General features: G+C 32.7%; 2 protein-coding genes across 2 annotated transcripts; both read right to left on the reverse strand.

Moving 5' to 3' along the window:
• Positions 1 to 2,486: 2,486 nt before the first annotated feature.
• On the reverse strand, positions 2,487 to 6,422 carry LOC139491745 (E3 ubiquitin-protein ligase TRIM71-like). Its single transcript, XM_071279579.1, has 2 exons — positions 6,361 to 6,422; positions 2,487 to 4,617 (listed from the first exon to the last, which is right to left on the reverse strand). The coding sequence occupies exon 2, from the start codon at positions 4,598 to 4,600 to the stop codon at positions 2,888 to 2,890; it is 1,713 nt and encodes a 570-aa protein (XP_071135680.1). The 5' UTR covers positions 4,601 to 4,617; positions 6,361 to 6,422; the 3' UTR covers positions 2,487 to 2,887.
• Positions 6,423 to 10,749: 4,327 nt separating this feature from the next.
• On the reverse strand, positions 10,750 to 13,350 carry LOC139491746 (tripartite motif-containing protein 2-like). The gene is made up of 2 exons (XM_071279581.1): positions 13,276 to 13,350; positions 10,750 to 12,612 (listed from the first exon to the last, which is right to left on the reverse strand). Exon 2 carries the CDS (start codon positions 12,590 to 12,592, stop codon positions 10,895 to 10,897), a length of 1,698 nt encoding a protein of 565 aa, XP_071135682.1. The 5' UTR covers positions 12,593 to 12,612; positions 13,276 to 13,350; the 3' UTR covers positions 10,750 to 10,894.
• Positions 13,351 to 14,092: the final 742 nt, after the last annotated feature.

Genomic DNA, 14,092 nt, shown 5'->3' on the forward strand with positions numbered 1-14,092 from the left:
TTGCACAAAATGTTGGTTATCGTTCAATCTCAAATTACTCATGAAAGATGCTGTTTTACTGTATTTTTTTATTTGATGGATATCATTTTGGTTAAAACGTTGCATATCCATATTATCGGCTAAATAGTGTCGGTCTGCCTGAATTTCACTTGACCGATTCTCAGAGCTGAATCTTTCACACTTATTTAGACACGTTTTTAGCTGTTGGTTTTTTTTTACTTTCGAGGTAAAGTGTTGAATAGCAAATAAAATAATAGTTTTAATGTTCATCCTTATCAAAATAGTTACAGGCTTCAACCAGTTGCAGGTTTATCAAATGGTAAAAGAAATACAGATTTCTGATTAATAGTATTAAGTCTGGTCACGCATTATCTTTCATGATCAAAATAATGCGTTGCCTGATCTTTCACGATCAAGTTTGATGGAAATTCAACAAATTCAAGGTTTTCATATACAAATTAATGCTTTTAAGGGAAGAACATACTTTAATTTTACTGTACAATCAGATCCACCAAATATTAAATTTCAAATATATCATAATAAACTGAAATATGACCATTATAGGTACATAAAGCGTGTTATTTGTAATTAATTTCATAGACATGCATTGCGCCTTTTGTGTTTTTTCATAAAGTACTGCATATTTTCTTTATCTTATTTCACAGTTATGATGAGGAAGTTAAACCATTTTGACAGACATAATTGTTTGTTCGGATTTGTTCCGCGTTTTGAAAATTAAGCGATTTTTTCAAAGATTCTGAACTAGAATTTACATGAAATGTCTTTCACGGTCCGTTACCAGAGCTTTCACGATCGTCTCTAAATACTTAACCGCCGTTAGATTTTCTTTTACGATCATTTCTCTCGTTAAACCGAATGACACCTGTGAATAGGAAACAATGCGACAATGATTGAAATTTATTAGTGTCAACCCTGTGATTATGAACCGTGTATAAAGCAAATCCTGTCAGATGTGGAACATCCAGATAAGGTTATAGGTAACATGTGAATATACTTTTGTTATCGGTATCGGATTCAACCTGGAACTTGTTAATTATTGGCAATATTAATTATGTGGAAGATAAAAGGATCTGGAAAGGTGTAATTTTTAATCAACAACATTGTCCTATATTAGCTATATATAAAGTTGAATTCGTTGATTTGTGCTTTTTACCCTATGACGACTAACAAATTGGACCTCGTTAATTAGTATTATAGATATGTTTTGGTTATAAATAGAGATCTTCATGGATGAAAATTAGTAGCAATATGAATTGTTATATATTGAATATAAGATCCTTTATCAGTATACGTTTGGTTACCAGTAGAGAGAACACGTTGGAATGTTTCGTCTGCTTTACGTACCAAGATTTTAAGTTGACGGTCTGTGGTAATATGAAAGTGTTACTTCAAGTATCACATACACTTAACTTTATCAATGATCCATCAACGTCAGGTCAAGGTCAAAGGTACCATGCCAGACAGACATGTACACCTTGCACCGAATATAATGGCCCAATCGCTTCAAGTATCCTAGAAACAGATCAAAAAGTAAAATAACAAAAGTACCGCCCAACTCCAAGGAAAATTCGAATTTGAAAGTCCCTTATCGAAAGGAGGTCGAGGTCAGGTGAACAATTGATTGCAATGTAAGATTTTACAAGGACCCCATATACCAATATAGTTATCCTTATCTCAAAATTTATCTCCTTCAGACTTTTTATGACATTTTCATACTATATCTGTTAAATGTGTATCAATTGATATTTAAGTCTGGGGAAAACATGATATATTTATTACTTATGAGTTATAATTGGATTTGTTCTAGCTGTCAGTAACTGCAAACACTCATAAGTACGTTGTGTCTTTGTTTGTTGACTTTTATGCTTTCCTTTCGACCTTAAGAGTCAAGCCCTTTCCAATTGATAGTAGACTTTGTGTGTATGCTATATTACAGGAATGTACTGGGTTCAGGAGAAGGTTTGGTGCTCATCCGTTCAAGGTCAGCTCAAGCTGATATGCTTGTCTATATGCCATGGTATGCTTATGTGTTACATATTTGTTTGTTTTGTAGTGATTAATTGTGAATTCTCCTTTTGAATATCCTCGGAGTTCAGTATTTTTGTGATTCTACTTTTTATATAAATGTTTATTCTGCAACTTTCTATATGCGTCTGACTGTCCCATGTCAAGAGTCTGTTATGCGGTGGCATTACTAGTAGTTAGTTGATGTTGGTCATACTTGTCGTTTGTATATTGTTTTATAATAATTCAGTCTATAGGTTTTCTTGTTTGAACTGTTTCACATTTTGACAAGACAGACCCTTTTTAACACCTTTCTACTCACTACGAGCAATGTTTATTGCTGAAGGACACATGGTGACCTAAAGTTACTAATTTTCACTTCATATGGTTTTTTGAGGATGCTTGTCTCCCTTGCAGTCATACCATGTCTCCTTATTTCTATATATTTTAACAAAAACATGGTCATTTTCATGTCATTTAATATTGTCAACTTAATATATACTTGCAGATATTCTCCTTGTTTCGTTATTTCTAACTTATGTTCATGTGTCATTTCATTTGAGTTTTGTTTACTTACTGAATCCGTATTTTTCTAATTGATACTAGTACATAACCGAATAAAGGGATGATATTCGTCCTATAAACTTTTTGTAAATTAAGTATGTATTTGAAAGTATATGTGTCAGTGAAGGAAAACAATTTGTTATAGTCGTAATTTGTAATCAAAGTTTCTAATTACAGTTTGCAGTTCATTTCAGAAATTTACAAGGTAAGCAAAGTAACAGTTAATTAAGGATATGTCTCCTCTAACTTACAATAAACATAAGAATGAAAATTGAAAATCTAGTATTCCCGTACTTGTTCACAGAACAGGTGCATCATAATCTACGATACACAAATAAACCGTACCATTGGCATTAGCTACGAGGAGTTGATTGGTAGAACGATCATAATGCAGTACACGTGGTTCTGCTGATCCATCTTTATTGTCGAGTATCTGTTTTGCACAGCTTCCATCAGGTGATATGATGGTTACATTGTTTGATCCTTCAGATGCAACAAACACATTCCCGCTGTTATCAACAGAAATACCTTGTGGGTTTTTCATATTTACATCATCCTTGTAAGCCCAGATAACATTTCCTTTGTTATCAAAGCTAGTAACAGTGTGATTATCTGCATTCGTCACGTAGAACTTGTTTTTAAAGTAAGTTATATATGACCATGACCTAACATCAATAGTGCTGCTTATCTTGCTCTGTTGTTCATTTTTCACATCAAAATCATTAATCCCATTTGGATCATACCCACAGAATACCAACGATTCATCAACACACACTATCCCATAGACCCTATTAGTTGTATTAAGGATTTTGGTTATTTCTCGTGATTTCAGGTCAATTATCTGAATGCATTTTCTATCGCGTTCATGATACCCACAACTAACAGCAACAATCGCATCCTTAACTAAAGTGAAATCAAATGCGTTACTTTCTTTTAATGAAATCTCAAAATCAGGACTTCCGTCTGCCTTTCTGATGGACAACCGCTTTTGACCGTATTTAGTAAATGCCATTCGTCCGTCAGGGAGGATGGTACATCCGGTTACGTTTTTACTACCAGAATCAAACTTTCTAATCTGCATTAACCTTATAATGTCGAAAGATTGGACTGTTGTCACTAGTTGAGCTTGTCTTGATTTCCTGTTAATTAATTTGTAATTGGTTGGTACTGTTTTAATAGATACTGTTCCAAATATCTTTACATCGGATAGAATATTTCTTATCTTTGTATCTATTTTCAAACCGACAGTAAAATCATCAAAATGTCTGTTTTCCATCATGGAGATCAATCGTTTTTCTTTTTCCGAGACTTGTTGTTCGATTTCTCTGGTCGCCAAATACACTTGGAGTTCTGAAGCATGTTGCTTTATACCTTCTAATATGTTGTCAAAGTTCGAAATTTCGGATTCTACTTCATTGAGGCTTTTAATGACTTCTATAATTTGTTGACTGCATTCACTCTCGGCGTCCTGAAGCTTTATAATCAGATCCTTCTCAACAACATCGAGATGATGGTTCACTTCTATTCTAAAATCTCGAATTTTCTTGACTGCTGATTTGCGTTGATCTGCTACTTTAGCCAAGTTATCTTCACGGGCTGTCCTCATCTGCTTGGTGTTTGATAGTAAATCTGAAACACACTGGTTCAAATCCTGGAAAATTTGGGACGTCTTTGCTTGCTTTATTACTGTCTCGATGTGTACAATATTTTCTGTACATTTGGCATGGTCTTGAATGCACTTGCAGCAAATCGGACATTCATGCTTCTGACAATAGTTTTGATACTTTTCATTGTGTATGTCACAGAATTGTTTAATATCGGTTATGAAGGCAGGTAATTTTTTATAATCATTAATTGGAATAGTTGTATGACCACGTGTTGCTTTTAATAAAGTATGGTGTTCTTTGCATTCTGAACAGAGAGCTTCGTCACAGTCTTGACACCAGTGTGTAGATGGATTCGAAAGATGTCGGAGGTTACAGACGCCACAATTGGAAGTATTGGAAGCCATTTCTTGTACAAAAAGTCCTGTAAAAGAAATCTAATTCGATGTAACCGAGACATAGATTTTCAAATTATTCATTCATCCCCCCTATAATATAAATAGCATTATATTCATTCATAGACAACCTTTTCTAGCAGCTATAAAGTAGAGTTGATTTAGGAACCATCTTTTTACTGTTTAATAATAACTGATTTATCCTTAAAAATTTATGATTTTGATATTCCAAGAAGTATCAATTCATTGCAAAGTCATTTTAAAACTCAAAAATAGACCTTGCATAAATGATGACCAGCGAGGACTTGTTTTATTACTTAAAGGAAAGACATATAGTCATGTTTGACACATATAAATGCAAATGTATCATTATGTGAGTTTTTTTGGCTTGAGCGAAAAAAAGGAGAGGCTTGTATTTTCCACATTTACTCACGTTTTTTCTGGGGTTTTGTTTATTGTTTAATCTAATTTAATTTTTATTTTTATGGTGGTGGTGATACTGACTCGTAAAAGATTCAGACAACTAATTGCTTATCTTAAAACACAAAATTATATCAAGTCAGATGACAGGCTTTTATTTTTTTAGCTAAACATATTTTATAACATTCAGTTCAGTTTGATTTCATGCAATATCAGCCTTGCAACCTGCATCAATTTTTATATATATGTATGTACTTTTTTCATCCAATTCGACTAATTACTTAGTATACAATATTAAATCAGACAATAATATGAAAATAAAAAGGAACTCGATCCAATACAAAATCCATTTAAATGATGGAGTCGTCTTAAAAGTATAAAATTAGGATACAAAATAGAGTAATTCGATCTAGAGAAGAAATGTTTCCTACAAGGATACTACTCCTATATTGTTTAAAGATTTTCTTTAGAAGTAGACATTAACAACTCACCTTGTTATGACCATTTCAACCCGTGTATAATAAGTGTAAACAAAAATAAGGAAGTGAAATGGTCATGTGAAAACTTTTAAAATATTTACTCCGGATTTCTTTCCTAATTATATTATAAACATAGAGCTTAATCTATGACCAACTGTCAACATGGTGAAAAGAGTAATTGTAAAACAAACTAATTAGTGTTTTATGACAAATGTTCAATTATCTTTTATTTAATGATGACAAGGTATTCATTGATCTTTTAGCAACAATGTAACACTTTCACATTAATGCTTTTAAAATATAATTATTTTTTTATGGAAAATGTATGAAATAAAATTTAAAAAAAGAAAAATAATCTGATATACATTTTTGTGTTATTCCATCAAGTGATTTATGTCAAATTTAAGAAATAGTTGGAAAATAGAAAGTTAATATTCAATTTAATCTGTTCTAGTTAAATCTCCAACTATATTACCATGCATTACAATTACAAATTTGCATTACCCCATGTCGGATCAGGACAGATGAAAAGCTGTTTTAAAAAGCTAAACATATTTTATAACATTTAGTTTAGTTTGATTTCATACAATATCATACTTGCAACCTGCAGCTATTTTTTTAAATATATATTTACTTTTCTCCCCAATACGACTAATACTTAGTATACAAATTTTTTTTATCAGACAATAATAAGAAAATAAAAAAGTAACTCGATCCAACATTGTCCAATACAAAGACTATTTGGATGAAAGGGTCGTCTTAGAAGTATTAAATTTTGATCCGAAATAAATGTAACTCGATTTAGAAAAGAAATGTTGCCTACGAAAATACTGTTTCTATGTTATCTTAAGATTATAGACATTAACAACTCACTTTGTTGTGACCAATACAACCCGTGTATAACAAGTGTAAACAAGAACGAGGAAGTAAAATGGTCATGTGATAAAATTAAAGTGTGGTGAACTATCAGTAACGATAACGGTTGTTCTGTTACTTAAACACAACTAGAACACACCCGCCAAATCGCGGGCATATACAGCTTGTAAACTGTTGTAGGATGGATTTTTGTTAAAGATAATATGACTGGAGAATTTCATATAATTAGGTATCAAAAGCCCTCTCCCTTTTTTCCAAAGTTTTTTGGTATAAAAGTCACATTAAATTAAAAATTTGCACCGCTTCAAACTTTAAATAAATGAAACTGCTTATAGACCATTATTATTCTAATAAAATATGCTTCTTGGACAATCCATCAGGCTTTTCCTTTTGAGAGCCCTATTAACATGCCAATGGTAGGGTTTTAATCTCGTATAAATGACTAAGGCTCATTTGTGGGGTGGTCGGAAGGGCCCTGATTCCGAAATCCCGGGCTTAAAAACATGAAATCCTGAGGTGCGTATTTTAACGAAATTTATATCCCGACATCCGGAAATTAAAAAAAAATATCCCCTCATCCCGTAAGGACCAATCCCGAAATCCCGAGCTTAAAAACATCCAATCCTGACGTTCCGAATAAGTCCTGCCTCCCTCTAATCTCTACCCTACTTTCATTTTGGCCAAATCACTACTTTCACTTTCAACAATAAATTTGTATGTCCCATTTATGGGCATTATGTTTTCTAGTCTGTGCGTCCGTTCGTTCGTTCGTTCGTCCGTCCGTCTGTCCCTCTTCATGTTAATGTTTTTGTCGAGTTAGTTTTTGATGAAGTTGCAGTCCAAACAACTCGAAACTAAGTAGATTTGTTCCCTATGATATGATCTTTCTAAATTTAATGCCAAATTAGAGATTTTACCCCATTTCAGGGTCCACTAAACATAGAAAAGGATAGTGCCGATGTGGCATCCGTATACTATTGATACATTCTTGTTTCCACATGTTTTCCTTATTTCAATATATATGCAACTGGTATGACCCCTTAGATAGTAAATATTTCAGAAAACAGTAGACAGAATACAGAGAGTCTCTATATATTATAGTAGTATAATCGTAGTTTACATGTGGATAAACGCGAAAAATAATTGTCTCTAAGGAGGTATAATAGTTGTGGTTCTTGCGATCTAAAAACCATGATATGTAGAACGCTCTGATTGGCTTATTTATTTTTCATTTTGTAATCTATCATACGATTGGTTGTTCTTGTGCATGTTTAAAACCGGAAGTCTTTACTATGACTTAAAGTCAGTCTGATGACGGAAACAATATCCGGACACCGATTTTGTCGTTTTTCTCCCAAAATAACTCAATCTGAATAATCATAAGAATGGATGACAAATGCAACTATGCATGTTACCTAAACAGCTAAAGAACACAGATGCATGATGATTAATTTGTTGTGGAAGGAAGAGAAGCAACACATAAAATGAGTTCTTCTCGTTTAATAGTTTACATATCATTTCACCGAAAATAGAAATCTAGATCACATGACTTGGTTTGCATAAATAAACAAAAAATAAAACTAGAATAAAACCAACTTTTAGTTTGGAGAGCAATCTCAAAATTTGTTGCTTTTTACTTTACCTCTCAATAAATAATCCTTATAATTCCTGCTATTGCTGTAAAAATAATTTTCTTTTGTAGAGAATTGAACGGACATGTAGACCTTGCAAACATCCCATATATTTTACAAATACAGTTATCCTTTTACATGTATTACTCATAATAAGTGAGTATTTCACATAACAAAAGAACTACAATATTTTTCAAGCATTCGTTGAACGGAAACTTAGTTTCATGAGTTGAAGGAATCAAAGCTGCCCTGAAGGTATTCCTGCTAAAATTTGGACAGAAACATCCCGTACATAATTTTAATTGTATATATATAGAGAACGTTTTATCTTGAAAAAGAAGAAAAAGAAGGAGAAGCAGAAGAAATAAAGCTTCATACAGATAGGTTAAGCCGCAACCTGATAGTAATCCTTATGTCTCGCAATCTGCGACTTGAGGCGAGATTAGGGAAAAACGAAGACATTAAGTTCATAGAATTGTCAAATGTCTATATATATAATCTACTTTCAGTAGTCCTTCGTCATGTTCGTCTAAAGCAGTTAGACACATACATAAAATAATACGACTCAAAATTGAAAACAGCATATTTTGCCAAAAAAGGTTTTTCGTGTATACTTAAAGTTTAAAAAAGATACAAAAGATTTTTTTTTTTAAAGATTTCGACAAATTTTTGGTTCTCCCCTTGCCGGGATTCGAACCCATGCTACTGTGATATCGTGACACCAAATTGCCTGCACTGCAGCCGTCCCGCTAGACCACACGACCACATCTGTTGTAGGGTTGTCACTGACTCAGACGTACTTATATATATATATATATATATATGTGTATTTTTAAATGACTGAATAAATAGTCAACGATAAATCTTACGGGGCGATGGATCATATAAACATGATTCAGTACACTACAAATTGGCATAAATTTACCCATGCTATCTTGTATGTGGTAAAAAAAGATAATTATTTAGCTTCAACTTCCATGGATACAAATTATTAGCAATGTGAATTGTTAAATTGAATAAAAGATCCTTAAACATTATCTTTATCAGTATGGGTTTTGGTTATCAACACAGAGCACACGTTATCATGTCTCGCCTGCTTTACTGACCATGATTTAAGTTGAAGGTCTGTGGTAATATAAATGTGTTGCTACTAGTATCACATTCACTTAACTTTGATCCATCAAAATGAGGTCAAGGTCAGAGAAACCATGCCAGACAGATATGTACACCATTAAATCATTGCATACAACGAATATAATGGCCCGACTGCTTCAAGTATCCGAGAAACAGACCAAATAGTAAAATAACAAAAGTACCAAGGAAAATAAAAAATGGAAACTCTTATCGAAATGAGGTCGAGATCAGGTGAACCTTTGACGGCAATGTAAGATTTAACAAGGAGTCCATATACCAATATAGATATCCATTAACTCAAATTTTATCTTATTAAGACTTTGTATGACGTTTTCATACTACATGTGTTGGTTGTGTATCAAATAATATTTTATTCTGAGGAAACATGATCCATTTATTACTTATTAGTTATAATTGGTTTTGAACTAGCTGTCCGTAACTACAAATACTCTTAGAATGGTTCATTGTGGTTTTGTTTGTCAACTTTTATGCTTTCCTGTCGACCTTAAGAGTCAAGCCCTTTCCAATTGATAATACACCTTGTTCGTATGGTATATTACAGTAATGTACTGGATCAAGGAGAAGATTGGGTGCGCATGAGTTCAAGGTCAGCTCAAGCTGATATGCTTGTCTATATGCCATTTTATGTTTCTTTGTCACATATTTGTTTGTTTTATAGTGATTAAGATTAGAACAGAATGCTGACTGCTGAATCCCTATTTTTGTCTTATACCTACCTTTATGTCTGTTTGTTTAATTCACACATTGTTGTGAATATAATGGAATTTGATGCAACTGTCATACAAGTAAGAGGTTAAGCGAGCTTTAAAACCAGGTTTAATCCACCATTTTCTATGTAAGAAAATGCCTGTACCAAGTCAGGAACATGACAGTTGTTATCCATTTGTTTGATGTGTATGAGCATTTGATTTTGCCATTTGATTAGTGACTTTCCGTTTTCTTTTTTCCTGACAGTTCTGTAATTTTGTGATAATACTTTTTTTAAATATGTTTATCCTGCAACATTCTATATGTTTCTGTCCCACGTCAAGAGTCTGTTATGCGGTGGTAGTACTAGTAGTTAGTTAAAGTTGGTCATACTTGTCTTTTGTACATTGTTTTATAATAATTGGTTTCTTTTTTGAACTGTTAAATATTTTGACAAGGCGAGTCCTTTTAACGCCTTTCTAATCGCTACAGGCAATGTCCATTGTTGAAGGGCGCATGGTGACCTAAAGTTTCTTATCATATTCACTTCATATGGTTTTTGAATGGATACTTGTCTCCCTCACAGGCATACCATGTGTCCTTATTTCTATATATTTTAACAAAAGCATGTTTATTTTCATGTCATTTAATAATGTCAACTTAAGGTATACTTGCAGATATTCCCCTTGTTTCATTATTTCTAAATTAAGTTCATGTGTGATTTCATTTGGGTTTTGTTTACTTGCTGAATCTGTATTTTTCTAATTGATACTAATACATAACCGAATTCAATAAAGGTATGATATTCGTCCCATAAACTTTTTTTTACTTAAGTGTGTATTTGAAAGTATATGTGTCAGTGAAGGAAAACAATCTGTTATAGTCGTAATTTTTAATCAAATTTTCTAATTACAGTTTGCAGTTCATATAAGAAGTAATAAAGATAAGCAAAGTAAAAGTTAATTAAGGATATGCCTCCTTACACTAACTGACAATAAAAATGTGAATAAAACTAAAAATCTAGTATTCCCGTACTTGTTCACTACAGGTGTACTCTACTATACGTTAAACAAATATACCGTTCCCTTGACATTAGCTACAAGGAGTTGATTGGTAGAACGATCATAATGCAGTGTACAAGGTTCATTTAATCCATTTTTCTTGCCGAGTATTTGTTTTGCGCAGCTTCCATCAGGTGATATGATGGTCACATTGTTTGATCCTGCAGATGCAATAAACACATTTCCACTGTTATCCACAGAAATTCCTCGTGGTTCTTTCATATTTACATCGTCCTTGTAAGCCCACATTATATTTCCTTTGTTATCAAAGCTTGTAACAGTGTGATTTGTTCCATTCGTCACGTAGAACTTGTTTTTAAAGTAAGTTATATAGGACCATTGCCCTGAATCGATGGTGCTGCTTATCTGGCTCTGTTTTTTAGTTTTCATATCAATATCATAAATTCCATTTGGAGTACACCCAATGAAAACCAACAATTCATCAACACACACTATTCCATAGGCCCTGTTAGTTGTATCTATGATTTTGGTTATTTCTCTTGAATTTAGGTCAATTATCTGAATGCATTTTTTATAGAAGTCATAGTAAAACCCACAACTAACAGCAACAATCGCATCCTTGACTAAAGTTAAATCAAATGCGGTACTTTCTTTTAATGGAATCTGGAAATCAGGACTTCCGTCTGCATTCCTGATGGACAACTGCTTTTGACCGTATCCAGTAAATGCCATTCGTCCGTCTGGGAGTATGATACACCCAGTTACGTTTATACTACCAGAATCAAACTTGTGTACTTGGTTTAACGTGATATCGTCAAAGGACTTGACAGCGGCTGTGATTATTTGAGCTTGCCTTGATTTCGTGTTGGTTAATTTGTAATTGGTTGGTACTGTTTCCATAGTTACTGTTCCAAACACTTTCACGTCGGATAGAATATTTCTTATCTTTGTATCTAGATCCAAACAGACATATAAATCATCAAAATGCTTGTTTTCCATCATGGAGGTCAACCGGGTTTCTTTATCTGATAGTTGCTTTTCGATTTCTCTGGTCGCCAGATAAACTTGGAGTTCTGAAGCATGTTGCTTTATACTCTGTATTAAGTTTTCAAATTTTGAAATTTCCGACTCTACTTCATTAAGGCTTTTAATGACTTCTTTAATTTGTAGACAGCATTTATTCACGGCGTCCTGAAGCTTTATAATCAGACCCTTCTCAACAGCATCGAGATGACGGTTCAATTTTATTCTAAATTCTCGAATTTCCTTGACTGCTGATTTACATTGATCTGCTACTTTAACCAGGTTATCTTCACGGGCTGTCCTCATCTGCGTGATGTTTGATTGTAAATCTGAAACACACTGATTCAAATCCTGGAAAATCTGGGACGTCTTTGAGTGCTCTATAACTGTCTCGAGGGGTAAAATAGTTTCTGCACATTTGACATGGTCTTGAATACACTTATAGCAAATCGGACATTCATGCTTCTGACAATAGTTTTGATATTTTTCATTGTGTATGTCACAGTACTGTTTAATATTGGTTATGAAGGTAGGTAATTGTTTGTAATCATCAATTGGAATAGTTGTATGACCACGTGTTGCTTTTAATAGCGTATGATGTTCTTTGCATTCTGAACAGAGAGCTTCGTCACAGTCTTGGCACCAGTGTGTAGATGGACTTGAAAGATGTCGGAGGTCACAGATGCCACAAATGGAAATATTTGAAGCCATTTTTTTGGTGAACAAAAGCCCTGTAAAAATATTTCAATTCGATATAACCTACGTATATTCTCAAAAAATAATTATTCATTTTGTCTTATGACATGTTTTTCTGGGGTTTTGTTTATTGTTTTATCTTGTTTCATTTTTTTGGTAGTGGTGATGGGGGACTCTTTAAATTATTATACTGTTGTAGAAGAACATAAGACAAAGTTTTCAAATTATTATAGCTCATTTTTCACTTGAGTCATAAACATAATTCTATTTCACTTTATGATGACAAAATAACTTAACTTTTATTTGGAAACAGTTGAAACATTTCATTACTACATTGTATCAGGACAAGATGACAAGCTTTTTTAAAAGCTAAATATATTTTTTAACATTCAGTTTAGTTTGACTTCATGCAATTTTATAGTTGCAACCTGCATTATTTTTTGAATAATTATTTACTTTTTTGAATGACTAATACTAAGTAAACAATTTTTTTATCAGACAATAATAAGAAAATAAAAAAGGAACTCGAACTCATCCAACACAAAAACCCATTTGGATGATAGGGTACGTTATCTTAGAATTATCACAATAAGTATCGGAAATAGAGTCATTCGATTTACAAAAGAAATGTTTCCTACAAGGATATTGCTACTAGCTTATTTAAAGATTTTCTACAGAAGTAGACATTAACAACTCACCTTGTTATGATCAATTCAACCCGTGTATAACAGCTAGGTGTAAAAAAGAACGAGGAAGTAAAATGGTCATGTGATGAATTTAAAGTATGGTGCACTATCAGTAACGATAATGGTTGTTTTGTAACTTAAACACAATACCATTTCACCGAAAATAGAAATCTAGATAACGGTTGTTTTTTTACTTAAATACAATACAATTTCATCAAAAATACAAATCTAGATCATGACTAAAAGCAACACTGTTCGCATAAATAAACGAAAAATCAAACTAAAAGACACCAATTAGTTATTAGGAGTACAATCTTTTAACTTTAACTCTAAATAAAAGATCCTTATAATTCTTGATATTGTTGTAAAAGTGATCCGTTAAAATGTAAACATTTATATAATTTTTAATGTTTTTGAGAATTGTTCAACTTGGTTTCTTGTAATATCTTATTATTAGACCTTAATTGGAAATATCAAGAGAAATCAATTCTATAATAGTAAAATAATGGATCTATGTAGCAAACTTAACAGTTAGCACGTCTGATTTGTAATAAATAACTACAAGCGGTTTCTTTTTCACCCAATGAACCTTGAAATGAAGTCAAGGGCATATGAAACCTGCAATGTATGTTTTGACATCATTAAAAATAACGAGATTACAGGTCGCGGACAATTGAACCCTGCCGGTTAAAAAAGGTAGAGTAACTAAAATATCGATCTCAAAGAAACTCAAAACAGAAAGTGCCTCATCAAATGTCAAAATCAAAAACTCAAACACATCAAACGATGACTTGGTACCGGTATTTTCTTTTGTAGAGAATGGAACGGA

Source organism: Mytilus edulis, chromosome 10, assembly GCF_963676685.1.
Source record: "Mytilus edulis chromosome 10, xbMytEdul2.2, whole genome shotgun sequence".
Lineage (NCBI taxonomy): Eukaryota > Metazoa > Mollusca > Bivalvia > Mytilida > Mytilidae > Mytilus > Mytilus edulis.